At 45.4% G+C, this 20,000-nt stretch overlaps 2 protein-coding genes across 2 annotated transcripts in view; one reads left to right on the top strand and one right to left on the bottom strand.

Annotated features, from left to right (window-relative positions):
* The window catches only part of LOC125307946 (heat shock protein beta-7-like), a 3,881-nt gene extending 3,203 nt beyond the window's left edge, over window positions 1-678 (top strand). The window contains exon 4 of the mRNA XM_048264077.1: window positions 468-678. Within this exon, the coding sequence (XP_048120034.1) occupies window positions 468-617 (150 nt within the window). The 3' untranslated portion in view covers window positions 618-678. The remainder of the gene's footprint in view (window positions 1-467) is intronic.
* A 2,420-nt stretch (window positions 679-3,098) lies between these two features.
* Window positions 3,099-20,000, bottom strand: part of clcn2c (chloride channel 2c) — a 103,689-nt gene continuing 86,787 nt past the window's right edge. Inside the window, 5 exon segments of the mRNA XM_048264076.1 lie at window positions 3,099-5,414; window positions 5,646-5,732; window positions 8,490-8,594; window positions 8,708-8,746; window positions 17,334-17,402. Coding sequence (XP_048120033.1) covers window positions 5,217-5,414; window positions 5,646-5,732; window positions 8,490-8,594; window positions 8,708-8,746; window positions 17,334-17,402 — 498 coding nt within the window. The 3' untranslated portion in view covers window positions 3,099-5,216.

The raw sequence follows: 20,000 nt of genomic DNA, 5'->3' as shown, positions 1-20,000 counted from the left end.
CATGGTAGCTGATTGTGAGAATGCACAAGGACATTGGTGTAATTTGAGCTCTAGGGGCGCTGTAACAAAGTAAATGAGCTTATTTCTCAGCTGTTCTTTATCCAATTGCCATCAAACTTGCTGTGAGTGCTTGCTCAAGCCATGGCAATGCCATTCCTGCTATAGCGCACTGCTAGGCCCCCGCATTGCTGCTTGCAGCTATATTTATTATTATTATTATTATTATTATTATTATTATTATTATCCTCAGTCTAATCTGCTATTTCTGGCCTTCTTATCTTTCTCAGTTTAATTATAACACTGAGAATAAGAGACAGACTAAACATATTATTATTATTATTATTATTATTATTATTATTAGTAGTAGTAGTAGTAGAGTTAGTACTCTTACTACTACTACTACTACTACTACTACTACTACTACTACTAATAATAATAATAAAAATCAATCTTCCTCCCTCTCTAAGGTAGCTGAGGATGGGGGTGTAAGGGACTCATTTACCCAGAAGTCTTTGCTGCCAGCTGACGTGGACCTACTGGGCATCAGCTGCACTTTGACCCCTGACGGCATGCTGGTCATCAGTGTCCCGCGCCTCACCTCCCACTCTGACCTCTGACCTTTCACCCTGAACCAGGAAGTCCAGCACCAGCACCACTGCTGAGACACACTACTACTGTCTGTGTGTGTGTGTGTGTGTGTGTACCTGTGTGTGTGTGTGTGTGTGTGTGTGTGTGTGACACACTACTACTGTCTGTGTGTGTGTGTGTGTGTACTACTGTGTGTGTGTGTGTGTGTGTGTACCTGTGTGTGTGTGGTCTAACACATGACAGCTATGCTGCAGAAATCACTGCCTGTTGATGAGCTGAATATCTGCCATGCTGACACACACTTCCTCCTGAAGTATTTTGGGGCAGCTGTGGCCTACTGGTTAGCGCTTCGGACTTGTAACCGGAGGGTTGCCGGTTCGAGCCCCCGACCAGTAGGCACGGCTGAAGTGCCCTTGAGCAAGGCACCTAACCCCTCACTGCTCCCGGCGCCGATGTTGTTGCAGGCAGCTCACTGCGCTTGGGATTAGTGTGTGTTTCACCTCTGTGTGTTGTTCACTGTGTGTTTCACTAATTCGCGGATTGGGATAAATGCAGAGACCAAATTTCCCTCACGGGATCAAAAGAGTATATATACTTAAATACAGCCATTCTGTTTTATACATATACTTTATAATACAGCCATTCTGTTTTATACATATACTTTATAATACAGCCATTCTGTATTTGAATGTTTTATAGATATACTTTATAATACAGCCATTCAATGTGTGAATATTTTATAGAAATACTTTATAATACAGCCATTTGGTGTGTGAATATTCTATAGAAATACTTTATAATACAGCCATTTGGTGTGTTATAGTAATTTCCTTACTAATCTGGAGAGGTGGGGGGGGGCAGGGAGAGAGTGAGCTGTAATCTGAGTATGTTTTCAGTGCGCTTGTGTGTGCGTGCATCCGTGCGTGTGTGTGTGTGCGTGCGTCCGTGCGTGTGTGCAATGTGATTGAGTGACATTTAGGATGACAATGTTTTAGGACTTTAGGCTTAGGACTGAAATGTCATGCTTGTCATAACTTCTGAAATAGTCTGAAAAATGTGTGTGCGTGTATACACAGACACACACACAATCAAGAGGTTTCTCTGATGGTTTCTCTCCTGGGCTAGTATTGACTGTGAGAACATACTCAGATTACAGTTCACTGTTGATCAAATTACACACACATACAGTCTGTGTGTGTGTGTGTGTGTGAGAGAAACGGTGGGGGAAGGACAGTGGCAGTGTGTGTGTTTATTCAGAACAGATGTTCTAGGAAGAAAAACATTTTTATGAAAAATCCCCATCTGGAAGTGTTTTTGAGTAGAGAGAGAGGGAGAGAGAGTGTGTGTGAGAGAGAGGGGGGAGGGGTGTGAATGTGTGGTTGGGTGACTGTTGTCTGCCATTTTTGTTTTTCTTTAGTTGTTTGTTAAATGCATAAATTAAGTATGTATATATGCATATGTTCACATTATGCTAATACTATTATGGTCAGAGGAGAGAAGAACACAAAGAATCAGTGACATTCAGTCTGTTTGTTAAAATCTCTTTTATTTATCCCTGATATACAAAACAGTTTATTTCTTATTTCTTTGTAAAATTGTTCTCAAACAAAAATAAACAGACCAAAACAAAAGAACAACTTTGCCCGTGTGTGTAAGGGGTGTGTGTGTGTGACCTCCTAACACCTACAGTTTCCCTCTCAATGACCTGTGCAGTATGTGTGTGTGTGTGTGTGTGTCCATTCCGCCCCTTTAGCAAGGCTGAGAACACACACACTCTCCACCCAAGAGTGAGGGATCATTATTTTCCAGATGCATTATCCAAACACACACGCTGGTCAGAATTACACTTTGATGAAGAATTATTGATGATGAAGACATACAGTACACACACACACATCTGGCTCCACCAACGCAGCAGCATCCCCATCAAATGCCTTTCCACCAGGACACACACACACAGATGCAGCATCCCCATCAGATGCCTCTCCACCAGGACACACACACACACACTGCAGCATCCCCATCAGATGCCTCTCCACCAGGACACACACACACACACTGCAGCACACAGATGCAGGACACACACCCCACTGCAGCATCCCCATCAGATGCCTCTCCACCAGGACACACACACACACACTGCAGCATCCCCATCAGATGCCTCTCCACCAGGACACACACACACACACTGCAGCATCCCCATCAGATGCCTCTCCACCAGGACACACACACACACACACTGCAGCATCCCCATCAGATGCCTCTCCACCAGGACACACACACACACACTGCAGCATCCCCATCAGATGCCTCTCCACCAGGAAACAGAGTCACTTCTGTGGTCCCTTATGCCCCTAAGAGTTAGCATCGCCATGGCAACCTGCTGTGGCTGCCCAAACACCTCTGATGGATCTGCTAATACCTCTGTGTGTGTGTGTGTGTGATGGATCTGCTAATACCTCTGTGTGTGTGTGTGTTTGTGAGACAGAGAGATATGTGTGTGTATTTTCCAGTCATTTGTAGATTCCTCAGGCACTGTGAGTGTGTATGTGTGTGTGTGTCCACTGTGAAGAGATAGGAGTACTGCAGATGTGTGTGTGTGTGTCTGTGTATTTTCCAGTCATTTGTAGATTTCTCAGGCACTCGGTGAGATGACAGACAGCTTCCTATGACCAATGAAATGGTCCTCTCTCGCCCTGATACAGTACATATTCCAAAGGGAAAACCTTGCGGCAACCTCAGCACAACCTCCCCGACACCTCCACTCAGCAGAGACTCGTAGAGCACACAATACACGCACCCTGACGCAAGGAACACTTATCTGTCAGCTTGGCTGAGGCGCTAACCTGGTTGGTTGAGGAAATGTTGTAGGAAGGTTGTGGGAATGTTATAGGAAGGTTGTGGGAATGTTGTAGGAAGGTTGTGGGAATGTCACTTGAGTCTCTGGACAAACTACCACAAAAAATCAAACATCAAGAAATAGCACATTGACAAAGCCTGGCACAGCTCAGCCCAGAGCAGGAAGAGCCTGTGCTACGCTCTCACACACACACACACACACACACACACACACACACACACACAGACACACACACACAACATAAGTTAGAGTTGAAGTTCATCTGCGTCTCCACACAGATGGGGTTTAATATATTAAATATGTAGGCATCTAAACACGCTCTCCTGTTGCCGTGACAACCAACGCCTAGACCAATCTCATCATCCGAACAGGACTTCTGTATCCTGCTGGTCGTCAAGCAATAAAATATCATTAGGTTTGGACACAGGTGAAACATCATTAGGTTTAAACATAGAGAAAATATCATTATATTTTGATATAGATATAATTTTCAAACACAATAAATCAGAAACAAACCAGGCTTAAAACTAAAATTACGTCAGAAAAATAAGAATTTAAATTTCCATGATGCATGTTACAACAAGCCCCACCTCCCATCATTTCAAGCAATGATGACAGCTGATTGGTTGAGGGTGGGATATGGACACAAATCCAGACCAATGAAAATGAGCACATAGGGAGGAGTCAGCTAATCTCTCCTACTGCTCACATGTGTTTGGTCAGAACACGTTTACAAACAAACAAACAAACATTCAGCTCTTCATATCACACATCACACACACTTGCCATGACCTCTGAATGTGTGTGTGTGTGTGTGTGTGTGTGTGCTCATCAGCCAGTGTGTGCATGTGTGTGTTTGTTCATGCTGATTTGACATAAGGACTCTGAGTGAAGACACGGAGTGTTTGTCTTCGTTGCTGTGGCAACACCACCCCATGGTAAGAAGTGCAAGACAGGTCTGGGCACCACAGGAAGACAAAAGGAGTGTGTGTTTGTGTGTGTGTGTGTGTGTGTGTGTGTTTGTGTGTGTGTGTGTGTGTGTGTGTGGATCTGAATGTACGCTGGACAGAATGTTGTAGCTGTTGTGACGGATTTCGCCACTTTTGAAGATGACTGTTTGTGATCTGTGTGATTGGAACATTCTGTGGATGTTTTGCCAACAGCGAATGTCCAGTCCCTCTGAAATAGACTGGACAATGAGAAAGAGAAAGATAGAGAGAGAGAGAGAGAGCATGGAGTGTTAATATTAGTGTTGATATCTGGTCAGAAATCTCCACCAGAGAGATTGGTACCCAGGCTCTAGGATTGGTCAGTACTTGTTTAAAGTGCAGGAGTGATTGGTGCACGGCACTTGAGGTTATAAAACAGCAGTTTTGATTGGTTAAAACGGAAAGGCACTATACGACAGGAAAGAGTTTCTTAGTGTCTAGAGAGAGTGGTCAGGGGATCTTTATGATTGGTCAGTTAGTGTTGAGGGGATCTTTATGATTGGTCAGTTAGTGTTGAGGGGATTGTTATGATTGGTCAGTTAATGTTGAATGGAATGTTTATCATTGGTCAGTTAGTGTTTAGGGGTGTTTGCGATTGGTCAGTTGGGTCAGAGTGGGGTGGGTCAGTTTAACACATAATCTCAAATGAAAGCCCTTTTCGTTCTCTCACTGTCCCCCTCCCTCTCAGGTTTTGTTTTTAAGACTTCAAAGTCATCAGAGTCACAGTCCTGGTGGTCTCAGGGTAGACTCAGGAGTGTGTGTGTGTGTGTGTGTGTGTGTTATTGAGACTTGTCGTCTGAATCCGAGGTCTGGAGGTGTTCTCGTGGCAGGCTGATGCTGGTGTGGCGGTCCCAGAGCTTGTGGAGTTCCGTTGCCTCGGTTTCACTGCTGCTGGTGCCGCTGTCACGGAAACTAGCCAGCGGGGGGCGCACCTTCACCCCCTTCCCTGTAACAGAACCCTCTATGGCCTTCCGTAACTGCACACACACACACACACACACACACACACACACACACATAAAGGAACATACATGAAGTTGATCTTGTATACACCTACATACGTCTGTGTGTGTGTGTGTGTGTGTGTGTGTGTGTGTGTGTGTGTGTGTTTGTGTGTGTGGTGTGTGTGTATGTTTGTGTGTGTGTGTGTGTGTGTGTGTGTGGCGTGCATGCGTGCGTGTGTGTGTTTCTGGTTACCCATCTCTTACCTCTTTGAGGGAGACGACACCGATGAGTCTTCCAATGCTGGTGACATAGGCGTGATCCAATCCCAGAAGAGAAAAGATAGTGTGTGTCTGTGTGTGTGTGTGTGTGTGAGAGAGAGTGAGAGAGAGAAAAACACATTAAAAAACACCAATATCCCCTGGAATCCCCATTACAGTCACAGAAGTAAAAGACCAAATTAAAAAACTGAAATCTAGCAAAGCACGTGGGATTGACCGTATCTCCACAAAGATGCTGAAATTCAGTAATTGACAGATGCAAGAGGCCATAAAGAAAATTTTTAACTTAACACTACAAAGTGGATTCTTCCCTTCCACTTGGAACACAGGTCTTCTCACCCTTTTTTCAAATGTTGAAATGTACGAAAATAGCAAGAACAGCATTAAAACAGGATATAAACTAACAGGATTGTTTAGACAAAGCCAAGGAGTTATGTAGAGCTGCAGTCTGCACATTATTCAATATCTATAAATATATTAACAAACTAGATAGATAGAGATAGATAGATACTTTATTGATCCCCAAGGGGAAATTCAAGATTCAACTAGCACAATGTTAGAGAGCGTATAATGTTTGCAGATGATTTGCTCTTACTCTCACCTACAGAAGAAGGTTTAAGACAGAATCTATCTATTTTAGATCAATCTTGCCAGATCTGGTCTTTAAAAGTCCATTTAGGTAAGTAAGACAAAAATAATAATATTCCAAGACAAAGCACGATCAACCAAAAGTAAGTTTCAATTCAGATTTCAATTCAAATTAAGCCCTGATATCTTAGAACATAAAATTAATTACACATATTTAGGACTAGTTACAAACGCCTCAGGACATTATAGCACAGGCAAAGCTTAAAGAACATTCTATGCAATATATAAAACTTTAAATACATTTCATCAACATTTGGCTAAACATAATTGACTCCTTCATTACATCAATCCTCTTATATGGGTCAGAATGTGGGGTCCAGCTTTACTGCGATCAATCAGATCCGTAGTAGAAATCCTACACATGGAGCTGTGCTCAATCCTGCTACACGTCCACAGATTTACTGTAGACCCAATCACGCCTGCGGGGCTGAATTAGTCCCTGGCCATCACAAACAGATCCATACAATTCTGGATGTACTTAAAAAGTTCAGACCCCCAAAGTCTCCACTATAAAGCACTACTTGCAAATTCAATAGAACCAGACGATAACCTCTTGAATTTGATCATAAACACCAATAACATTAATGATACAAAATCAATACATCTAAAAGAAATTCACAATAATAACAAAACTGCAAAACATTTCCCAATGGCTAGAAGCCCAACATAATAAGAAAATGCATTGTTATGTGAGACTAAACAGAAGATATGAATTTGCTAATTATCTGATTAAATTAAAACAAACTCAAAGTTGATGCTCATCAAAATACAGATTGGGTGACCATAAACTACAAATTGAAACTGGACGCCATTAAAAGATCCTGGCAAGAGAGACACCAAAGAATTTGCCCCCACTGTGACCTTAAGGAGGTGGAGGATGAAACGGACTCTGAGGTGCCCAAATATACCTTACGGAGGAGCAACTTATACCCTACATTTCAAATATACCTTACAGCAACTTATACCCTATATTTCAAATATACCTTACAGAGGAGCAACTTATACCCTACATTTCAAATATACCTTACAGCAACTTATACCCTACATTTCAAATATACCTTACGGAGGAGCAACTTATACCCTACATTTCAAATATACCTTACAGAGGAGCAACTTATACCCTACATTTCAAATCCTACATTTCAAATATGCCTTACAGAGGAGCAACGTATACCCTACATTTCAAATATACCTTACGGAGGAGCAACTTATATTAAATATACCTTACAGAGGAGCAACTTATACCCTACATTTCAAATATACCTTACGGCAACTTATACCCTACATTTCAAATATACCTTACAGCAACTTATACCCTATATTTCAAATATACCTTACAGAGGAGCAACTTATACCCTACATTTCAAATATACCTTACAGAGGAGCAACTTATACCCTACATTTCAAATATACCTTACAGCAACTTATACCCTATATTTCAAATATACCTTACAGCAACTTATACCCTACATTTCAAATATACCTTACAGCAACTTATACCCTATATTTCAAATATACCTTACGGAGGAACAACTTATACCCTACATTTCAAATATACCTTACAGCAACTTATACCCTACATTTCAAATATACCTTACGGAGGAACAACTTATACCCTACATTTCAAATATACCTTACTGAGGAGCAACTTATACCCTACATTTCAAATATACCTTACAGAGGAGCAACTTATACCCTACATTTCAAATATACCTTACAGAGGAGCAACTTATACCCTACATTTCAAATATACCTTACAGAGGAGCAACTTATACCCTACATTTCAAATATACCTTACAGCAACTTATACCCTACATTTCAAATATACCTTACGGAGGAGCAACTTATACATTTCAAGAAGAAAACATACAACGTAAAGCTCTAGACGACAATTCAAAAATGAAAAATGAGCAGGACCAAACCCTAGAGCTTGCAGCACAGTTTGTGTGTAAGTGCCACAAACTCAGAGACACATAACGGACCAAAAGCAGGCGCCTGATCCTCGCCTCAAGTAATCACACACGCACCTGCGTCAGGTCAATAAAGCTTCTTTGAATTTGAAACATTTAAGAGGAAAGAAGGGAGAGGGGGAGAGAGGGAGTTCAGCTAAAATATTCACTTCATACACACGCTGAAGAAAAGTATTTTTATTTGTAATGTGTGTGTGTGTGTGTGAAAGACCTTGTGAAGTGATGTCCGCTCCACGAGCTGGAAGGGGGCGGGGTCTATCTTGCAGTTGTCAAAGTTGATCTGTTCATCAAGCTGAAGCTCCTCCCACTCAGCAATCTAACATCACAGAATCAGGATTGGTCAGTTTTGGCTGGACTAGATTGAACATTGGACATTGTCAGCCTCACTGTGTGTGTGTGTCTGTGTGTGTGTGTGTGTGTGGGGCTCACCTCTCTGATGGTCATGTCGTCCTCCACATATGGGTCATCCTAAAGAAAACACACTGCAGTCAGTCTATTGAGAAACACACACTAAAACACACAAACACTAAAACACACACACACACTAAAACACACACTTAAACACACACACACACACACACACTAAAACACACACAGCGAGAATCATTTTATTGCACTGATCACTGGCTTTAAAGTATGAAAGTGTGTGTGTGTGAGAGAGTGAGTGTGTGTATGTGTGTGTGTGAGTGTGTGAGTAATCGCTGGTCTATCTCCCATAAAATTCACCTCAGAGAATCACTAAGGTTTGAGCTCATTTGTTCACACAACATGTCTGATCCCAACACACACACACACACACACACGAGCGCACACACACACACACGAGCGCACACACACACGAGCGCACACACACCTCTTTCTCCTTTGCACTGCGCTACTCTGCCCCCCCCTCCCTCTGTCCTCATCCCTGTGGTAACCCTGGCAACTGTTGCCACAGTGTCAAGGTGACAAGGTGCCCTACTGTAGAATTATGCAACAGAACATCCAGACGTGTACAGACATCCAGACGTGTAAGTCATCACACACACACACACACACACACATATTCACACACACACACATACACACACAGAGTGAGATGATGCTTACATGAAAGTATATATATATGTGTGTGTGTGTGTGTGTGTGAAAAAGAAAGAAAGAACATGCTGACAGTTCTGAATGCAGCAGTGCTGCTGGTTGCACTTTCTCTAGAGTGCATAAATGTTCATGTGCACACACACACACGCACACGCACACACACACACAGACACACACACACACACGCGCACACACACACACACACACACACACACACACACACACACACACACACACACAGAGAGAGAGAAATCAATGTCCCTGATTAGTGTGTTGCTCAGCGAAACAACTCTAACTCCATTGGACATATTCTACATAATCTTTCTCCCTCTTTCTCTCTCTCCCTTTACTTCTCTCTTTCTCTTTCTCCCTCTCTCTCTCTCCCTTTACTTCTCTCTCTCTCTCCCACTACCTTCCCCTCTCTCTTTCCCTCCATCACTACCACTCTCTTGCTCTCTCCATCTTTCTCTCTATGCTTCTCATCTTAAATGAGTGCGAGTTTAAGTCAGGGACTTATGCGAATGTCTTCAACAACACACACACACACACACACTCTCACACACACACTCACTCATATCAAAGATGTTTATTGAGGGCATAAGGGATGTTTTGTGAGTGTGTGTGTGTGTGTGTGTTCATACAGATTAAAGGAACACGCTGACTTTTTGGGACTTTAGCTTATTAACCGAGTTAGCTAAGTCGATACATACCCTTCTCATCTCTGTGCGTGTAGTTGCTCGGTCTGACACCGAGTGTGGCCGGTTCCAGTAGCCTACACCTCCCAATAGACCGGTTTCAGGTCCCTAACAACCATAGTCAAGAACGAACTCGGAGGACAAGCGCTAGTTTGTTTACACGGACAACGCATTGAAAGCAAGCTGGCTGAACTATAAGATGAAGAATAAAAGCATATTGCCTAGATATTTCGATATAGCCGAGTCTGGATTGTTTTCATCTAGAGGTGTAGCAGGTTTACCTATGAAAAAGAAACGCATGTTTTACGGAAGGTAGGCTAAACATTTGGCCAGTCACTGTAAAGTTAGGTTAGGCTTAGGCTAATGTTAGGGCTTCGACTGCACAAACAGTTAGTTTAGATTTAGATTAAAGTGAGAACATTACCTACTCAAATGCTACATAATGACAGGGGTGGGCAATCATTCCCCCAGAGGTCAGAGGATAATTACTTTGATAAAGTAGCCTATGCCGCTGGCCACACATTGAACAATTGACTGAAATACAATGCACAAAATGCATTTTGCTGGATGTTAACTGACAGGAAAGTAGTCTACATGACGATTAGCTAAGCTAGGCTACTTTATAGTAGGCCTATGCAATAATGTTATTTGCAAGCCCATGTCTTTCTTAAAACAAACAACTCAAATGGAGTGTCAACTTTAACTTTAGGCCACCCTGCATTTTGTCATTTGGGTGAAATGTAAGCTAACGTTAGCCTCCGTTCTCATGGATCATATCGATAAGTCTCTGATTAAAATGAAATGCTGAGGAATATGATAAAACACTTTGTTAACGTTACTACCCTATGTTATTTAGCCTACATTATTTCAGTTTCTCCTCTTGAGCATGAAGATAACATTTGTGGCATAACTTTGTAACTTCATAAGGTTTATCTTATTATAGCTTATATAAGGTTACTCATCTAGGTTTGCTTCAATTGCTTGTCCTCTGAGTTCATCCTTAACGACGGTTGTTAGGGACCTGAAACCGGTCTATAGTGACAACAGAACTCCAACATCATCCTATTTACATGCTGTGATTTGTATAGTTATGTATACAAATAACAATGTCAAATGAGACACAGACATTTTGTAAGCGCACACATACTTGGTACTATGTTCACATTCAGGCGAAGCACAGCTACTTGGGCGGAGTGATTTGTCTAGTAACTACACGCATGGAGATAAGAAGGGTGTGTATGGACCAGCTAACTCTGGGGAATACGGTTAATAAGCTAAAGTCCCAACAAGTCGGCGTGTTCCTTTAAACTTCTTAATCCCAATCATGAAGTGAAGAGTTCCCACAGATCAGCATGGCTCCAGCTGCCCCGACCTTTGCCCTTTGCCCTGCGCAGGTCTGCAGGTCAGCAGGTCATGCTGCAGGTCAAGAGGTCATGCTGTTTCTTATTCAAACTGAAATTATGTCATTCTTGCATGCAACAGCCAATCATAAGGCGGATTCTGATTGTGGGCGGAGACCATTTCAGGTGATTCTTAAGGTCATAGGCTCAGGGCACGACGACTTCTGGCGATCCTCTCCTCCACTTCAATGCTAAATTGGCCATTAAGCAGCAGCTACAAACCTGACAATCTTTCCACTCAAGTTCCATTCCCCAAGCCGCCTCTCTACGACTGAGTCACTTCTGACTTCTTCTAAAAACCTGTCAACTTTATCTTTAATTTGAATATTTAATAATATCTTTCATTAGTAATTAGGTTCCAGAAGCACATGCATGAATTTTACTATGCTTATGACAGCATGTATATGACTGTGCTTATGATAGCATGAATCCACCTGATTTCATATGAATCCATAAATCCATCTGAATGTATTTATGACCGCACTAATACAGCTTGCATGAATTAATTATTCAATCACATACTTATACATCCATAGTACAAGTACTGTGACCACATGAATCAATGACTTCATCCAATCACATTCAAGTCCCGCCCCTCCCCTTACGCCAGTGGAGATGACTAATGATGGACAGCCTAAACTGCAAAGCACGGCGACAGCAGGGTGTGCAGGCCACACCCACTCACTGATGCAGTTTCTGATTGGACAACTCTAATGATATGACCAGTGATGATTGGTTTGGCTGCTCCTCTTTGTCACCCTTTAAGCAATTGAGATCTGAACTACATCTCCCACAATCCCCAGAGTAAAACCAAACCTCACCTAGACCAGTAAAACCAAACCTGGAGCCTAAATCCTCACCTAGACATGTTATAGAGTGTGTGTGTGTGTGTGTGTGCCTAAATCCTGCCCTCACCTGGACGTATGTTTGGAGGTGCCTAAATCCTCACCCTAGACATGTTTATAGAGGGGTATTGTGTGCAATATTGTGTGTATTGTGTGTGTATGTGTGTGTGCCTAAATCCTGCCCTTCCACTTGCAGTCCATTGGACCTTATTTTGGGCAAATATATGAGCGTTGGTCAATGGGGAGAAAAACAATATTTTCTGGACTTGTTTGAGCTGTGGCATGGATTTCACATATGATTCTTGTCAGATTAATATATAATTTTGCACGTCAAGACAAGACTATTTTTATATTAGTCTAAAAAGCGTTTTGCCTTTATTGTGACAGGACAGTGAGAGACTGATAGGAGGCGATCGAGAGAGAGAGATGGAGCGGGATCACAAAATAACACACTCAGACCTGCATGTGGTCCAGTATGGGCCTCAGACCTGCATGTGGTCCAGTATGGGCCTCAGACCTGCATGTGGTCCCTGTGGCCACTCCAGACCATGTGGTCAGTATGGGCCTCAGACCTCATGTGGTCAGTATGGGCCTCAGACACTGCATGTGTGTGGTCCAGTATGGGCCTCCAGACCTGCATGCGGTCCAGTATGGGCCTCAGACCTGCATGCGGTGTTATGGGCCTCCAGGCCTGCATGTGAACCAGTATGGTCCCTCAGGCCTGCATGCGGTCCAGTATGGTCACTCGAACCTGCATGCGGTCCAGTATGGAGCCTCAGACCTACATGTGTGGTCCAGTATGGGCCTCAGACCTGCATGTGGTCCAGTAGCGGGCACTCAGACCTGCATCTTGATCCAGTATGGGCCTCAGACCTGCATGTGGTCCAGTATGGGCCTCAGAGCTGCATGCGGTCCAGTATGGGCCTCAGACCTGCATGCGGTCCAGTATGGGCCTCAGACCTGCATGCGGTCCAGTATGGGCCTCAGACCTGCATGCGGTCCAGTATGGGCCTCAGACCTGCATGCGGTCCAGTATGGGCCTCAGACCTGCATGCGGTCCAGTATGGGCCTCAGACCTGCATGTGGTCCAGTATGGTCACTCAGACCTGCATGTGGTCCCTGTGGTCACTCAGACCTGCATGTGGTCCAGTATGGTCACTCAGACCTGCATGTGGTCCCTGTGGTCACTCAGACCTGCATGTGGTCCAGTATGGGCCTCAGACCTGCATGTGGTCCAGTATGGGCCTCAGACCTGCATGTGGTCCAGTATGGTCCTCAGACCTGCATGTGGTCCAGTATGGGCCTCAGACCTGCATGTGGTCCAGTATGGTCCTCAGACCTGCATGTGGTCCAGTATGGGCCTCAGACCTGCATGTGGTCCAGTATGGGCCTCAGACCTGCATGTGGTCCAGTAGCATGTGGTCCAGTATGGCCACTCAGACCTGCATGTGGTCCCTGTGGCCACCAGACCTGCATGTGGTCCAGCATGGGCCTCAGACCTACATGTGGTCAGTATGGGCCTCAGACCTGCATGGTCCAGTATGGGCCTCAGACCTGCATGGTCCAGTATGGGCCTCAGACCTGCATGTGGTCCAGTATGGGCCTCAGACCTGCATGTGGTCCCTGTGGCCACTCAGACCTGCATGTGGTCCCTGTGGCCACTCAGACCTGCATGTGGTCAGTATGGGCCTCAGGCCTGCATGTGGTCAGTATGGTCACTCAGACCTGCATGTGGTCAGTATGGTCACTCAGACCTGCATGTGTCCAGTATGGGCCTCCAGACCTGCATGTGTGGTCCAGTATGGGCCTCGAACCTGCATGTGGTCCCTGTGGTCCTCAGACCTGCATGTGTGGTCCAGTATGGAGCCTCAGACCTGCATGCGGTCCAGTATGGGCCCCAGACCTGCATGTGGTCCCTGTGGCCACTCAGACCTACATGTGGTCAGTATGGGCCTCAGACCTGCATGGTCAGTATGGGCCTCGAACCTGCATGTGGTCCAGTATGGTCCTCAGACCTGCATGGTCAGTATGGGCCTCAGACTGCATGTGGTCCAGTATGGGCCTCAGGCCTGCATGTGGTCCAGCATGGGCCTCAGACCTGCATGCGGTCAGTATGGGCCTCGAACCTGCATGTGGTCCAGTATGGGCCTCAGACCTGCATGTGGTCCAGTATGGTCACTCAGACCTGCATGTGGTCCAGTATGGGCCTCAGACCTGCATGTGGTCCAGTATGGGCCTCAGACCTGCATGTGGTCCAGTATGGTGCCTCAGACCTGCATGTGGTCCTGTGGCCACTCAGACCTACATGTGGTCAGTATGGTCACTCAGACCTGCATGGTCAGTATGGGCCTCGAACCTGCATGTGGTCCAGTATGGTCCTCAGACCTGCATGTGGTCCCTGTGGTCCTCAGACCTGCATGCGGTCCAGTATAGACCTCAGACCTGCATGGTCCAGTATGGGCCTCAGACCTGCATGTGGTCCAGTGGGCCTCAGACCTGCATGCGGTCAGTATGGGCCTCAGACACCATGTGGTCAGTATGGGCCTCCAGACCTGCATGTGGTCCAGTATGGGCCTCAGACCTGCATGTGTGGTCCAGTATGGGCCTCGAACCTGCATGTGGTCCAGTATGGTCACTCCAGACCTGCATGTGGTCCAGTATGGGCCTCAGACCTGCATGCGGTCCAGTATGGGCCTCAGACCTGCATGTGGTCCAGTATGGTCACTCAGACCTGCATGCGGTCCAGTATGGTCCTCAGACCTGCATGCGGTCCAGTATGGAGCCTCAGACCTGCATGGTCAGTATGGGCCTCAGACCTGCATGGTCAGTATGGGCCTCAGACCTGCATCTTGGTCCAGTATGGGCCTCAGACCTGCATCTTGGTCCAGTATGGGCCTCGAACCTGCATGTGGTCAGTATGGTCACTCAGACCTGCATGGTCAGTATGGGCCTCAGACTGCATGTGGTCCAGTGGGCCTCAGACCTGCATGTGTGGTCCAGTATGGTCACTCCAGACCTGCATGTGGTCCAGTATGGTCACCAGACCTGCATGTGGTCCAGTATGGGCCTCAGACTGCATGTGGTCCCTGTGGCCACTCAGACCTACATGTGGTCAGTATGGTCCTCAGACCTGCATGTGTGGTCCAGTATGGGCCTCGAACCTGCATGTGGTCCAGTATGGGCCTCAGACCTACATGTGGTCAGTATGGGCCTCAGACTGCATGTGGTCCAGCATGGGCCTCAGACCTACATGTGGTCCAGTATGGTCACCAGACCTGCATGTGGTCCAGTATGGGCCTCCAGACCTGCATGTGGTCAGTATGGGCCTCCAGACCTGCATGTGGTCCAGCATGGGCCTCAGACCTGCATGTGGTCCCTGTGGCCTCAGACCTGCACATGTGGTCCAGTATGGGCCTCGAACCTGCATGTGGTCCAGCATGGGCCTCAGACCTGCATGTGTGGTCAGTATGGGCCTCAGACCTGCATGGTCAGTATGGGCCTCAGGCCTGCATGTGGTCCAGTGGGCCTCAGACCTGCATGTGTGGTCCAGTATGGAGCCTCAGACCTGCATGGTCAGTATGGGCCTCAGACCTACATGTGGTCAGTATGGGCCTCAGGCCTGCATGTGGTCAGTATGGGCCTCAGGCCTGCATGTGGTCCAGTGGTCACTCAGACCTGCATGTGGTCCAGTATGGTCCTCAGACCTGCATGTGGTCAGTATGGGCCTCAGACCTACATGTGGTCCAGTATGGTCACTCAGACCTGCATGTGGTCCCTGTGGCCACTCAGACCTACATGTGGTCAGTATGGTCACTCAGACCTGCATGTGGTCCCTGTGGCCACTCAGACCTACATGTGGTCAGTATGGTCACTCAGACCTGCATGTGGTCCTGTGGCCACTCAGACCTACATGTGGTCAGTATGGTCACTCAGACCTGCATGTGGTCCAGTGGTCACTCAGACCTGCATGGTCAGTATGGGCCTCAGACCTGCATCTTGGTCCAGTATGGGCCTCAGACCTACATGTGGTCAGTATGGTCACTCAGACCTGCATGTGGTCCAGCATGGGCCTCAGACCTACATGTGGTCAGTATGGGCCTCAGACACCATGTGGTCAGTATGGTCACTCAGACCTGCATGTGGTCCCTGTGGCCTCAGACCTGCATCTTGGTCCAGTATGGGCCTCAGACCTACATGTGGTCCAGTATGGTCACTCAGACCTGCATGTGGTCCTGTGGCCACTCAGACCTACATGTGGTCCAGTATGGTCACTCAGACCTGCATGTGGTCCTGTGGCCACTCAGACCTACATGTGGTCAGTATGGTCACTCAGACCTGCATGTGGTCCTGTGGCCACTCAGACCTACATGTGGTCAGTATGGTCACTCAGACCTGCATGTGGTCCTGTGGCCACTCAGACCTACATGTGGTCAGTATGGTCACTCAGACCTGCATGCGGTCAGTATGGGCCTCAGACCATGTGGTCCAGTATGGCCTCAGACCTGCACATGTGGTCCAGTATGGTCACTCAGACCTGCATGGTCCAGTATGGGCCTCAGACACCATGTGGTCAGTATGGGCCTCAGACACAAGGCTTGAGTTGACATCATTTATGAAATTGCTAAGTTATTGTAATTAGCTACTTTCACAATGCTGTACTTCAACAGTTAAGATCATATGTGTAATGTAACCCAAGCCACAAGTTTAACCAGACTAGGGACCAGAATATTATTTCTGTTACCATTGACAACCAAAAAATTATTTTCTGATGGTGTTCCATCGGAAGGGGCTAGATTTGGGCACACTATATTTTTAGTAATGTCAACTGTGTTGGACAGACAGAAACAGGTTACAGCAATCTGATTTGAACCATGTGCATCCTGGGTAATGTAGTTCAGACCTCTAAAGCACTAGAGGGCTGAGTCAGAGGACATCTGGGCAATGGGGTAATAGACATGGGAGGTGATTGGCTGGCGGGATGGACCGGGGGCGTGGTGATGGGAGTGGCTTGGGGTGGGCGGAGCCATGGTCTTACCACAACAGAGATCCTGACGCGTTTGGGCCGTTTGAGCTCAGGAGTCACAGAACTCTCCATGTTATTATTCTTAAGAGTGGAGACACACCGTTAACACACACACACAAACACACCGTTAACACACACACACAAACACACCGTTAACACACACACACACACACACACACACACACACACACACACACACTCACGTTACACACACACACACGTTAACACACCCCTACACGCTATTATTCTAAGAGTGAGACAAACACACACACACACACACAAACTCACCGTTATTATTCACACACACAAACACACGTTAACACACACACACCAACCCCACAATGGCCTAAGAGTGGGAGGACACACCCTGCTAACACAATACCACACACCGCAACACATGTACACAAACACACCGCTAACACACAATGCCCACACCAAGCACACACACACACACACACACACACACACACACACACACACACACACACACACACACACACACACACACACTGAACTCTACACGTTATTATTCTTAAGAGTGGAGACACACCGTTAACACACACACACAAACACACGTTAACACACACACACACACACACACACACACACACACTGAACTCTACACGTTATTATTCTTAAGAGTGGAGACACACCGTTAACACACACACACAAACACACTGTTAACACACACACACACACACACACACACACACACACACACACACACACTGAACTCTACACGTTATTATTCTTAAGAGTGGAGACACACCGTTAACACACACACACAAACACACTGTTAACACATACACACACACACACACACACTGAACTCTACACGTTATTATTCTTCAGGTGGAGACACACCGTTAACACAGTGGGCTCTGTCTTGCAGCTCTAGCTTAATTGACTTTTACCAAATCGCTTTGTACGGATCTTGCGCCTGTTTCTATTTACCGTCGGATCATGACTGTTGCGCCCGACATAAAATCTAAAATGGGGTGGTCTGTAGTAGCTACATTTTCCTCATGGGTGTGGTTTGGGCTTAACGTGCAATAAACCAATCAGAGCCGCCATTATCTCACATTCCCTTTAACAACAGGCACACTTGTTCCATAGCCCGGATTGCGTATTATGATGGCGGAATTACCAGGCTGCCAATGAAGGAACGTTCCTGGCGCTATAGTCAGTTGGTAAACGGTTGCTATGAATTTTTCCTCTTGACAAAATGTAATACAAAATGTCACTTTCCGATGTTTTGGGATCACTCTCACTGAATCACGAGGTTATGAATACATGGTGATATTTTCACTATAGGGTATAGACAATGCAGATCTGTCAGATAGCTCTCCTCTCTCCCGTGCTGCTGCTGGGGCATTTGTTAAATGCTTTCGGGCATGCAGTTCAACATCACGTCTCATTGTCATTAATGCCAGACTAGCCCTGGCAGCAATGTAATGTAAATGTAGTTAATTAGCCTAGATTTCTAGGCTAATTAACTGCATGATAATGTGGCCATTTACAATATTTTATGTAAAAGTAGAGTTTGTAAACACGTTATCATCAACAATGCAGCACAACTTTTGTTTGAGCTGGAGAGAGAATAACAATGAATGGACGAGCAACTACAGAAATTGTAGCCAAGGCTACTTGCTGCTTTCTTTACTGTTCATGGTTTGCTGGTTAACAGCACATAATAAGCTTATTTAAAGGATAATTCGGTGTGATTTTGACCTAAAATTGTGCTTTTGAAACATGATACGGCGTGAACGATGTTCGCGGTGAAATAATTCGCGGAGATGCATGGTTCCAGCTGCTACTGGAAGTGAATCGATGCATTTCCACTGAATTATTTTGGAATCTGATCCTTATCATACCTGTTCGATTGCATTTTCTCGCCGCCGAATTTATTGTAAATTCAAGATTTAAGCGGTAAAATTCCTTAAGGTACTGTCTGTATAAAATTGTCCTGTAAATAAACTACCAGTGTTTTCAAAGTTCTCCATGTCTCGTTTTAAATGTCAAAGACCCTGTGAAGTCTACCAATGAAGTATGAGCCACGTTGAGCCTCGTAAATGGTGTAAAACAGTGATTTGTTTTGCATGGCTAGGCCAATGCCCCGAGACACCATAGCGAAACACTGTTGGTAGCATTGGCTAACTAAGCCAGAAATCGAAATCTGCAGTGAGCTTATGAGACATAACGTTCACACTGCATCATCATTCAACACACTTCAGATCAATATCACACCGAATTCTCCTTTTGCCGAATTCACAAACTCAAAGACTTCAAGGCCATCATGGATATAAAACGTTTTTGAAAACAACGAAAAGGATGGAGGGAACATAGCAAAGTTTGGAGTTATTTCAGATGGACTACAACAAGGTAGGCAAAAATTGTGGTGCTTGTCAAAACCTTGCATGAGCTGGAATAATGCTTATAGGCTGATGTTGGGGTTACACAATGTTTAAAGCCATACACAACGGTAAAATTGGAACAAAACTAAAGGGTAACCTTTTAGCCTTTATAGGGCTGTATAAAGTTGTCCAAATTAATAGGCCTAATTAGGCTTGTGTTGTAAAGATATTGCATGTAGATGCACTATATAGGCTACTAAATTTTTAGTTGACCAATGCACAAACAAACCAGGAAACGGACAAATATTATCAAAAGGCATTTGAA

Source organism: Alosa alosa, chromosome 15, assembly GCF_017589495.1.
Source record: "Alosa alosa isolate M-15738 ecotype Scorff River chromosome 15, AALO_Geno_1.1, whole genome shotgun sequence".
Classification (NCBI taxonomy): domain Eukaryota; kingdom Metazoa; phylum Chordata; class Actinopteri; order Clupeiformes; family Clupeidae; genus Alosa; species Alosa alosa.
Note: the sequence above shows the minus strand (reverse complement) of the source record. Positions and strands in the feature narration are given on the sequence as shown.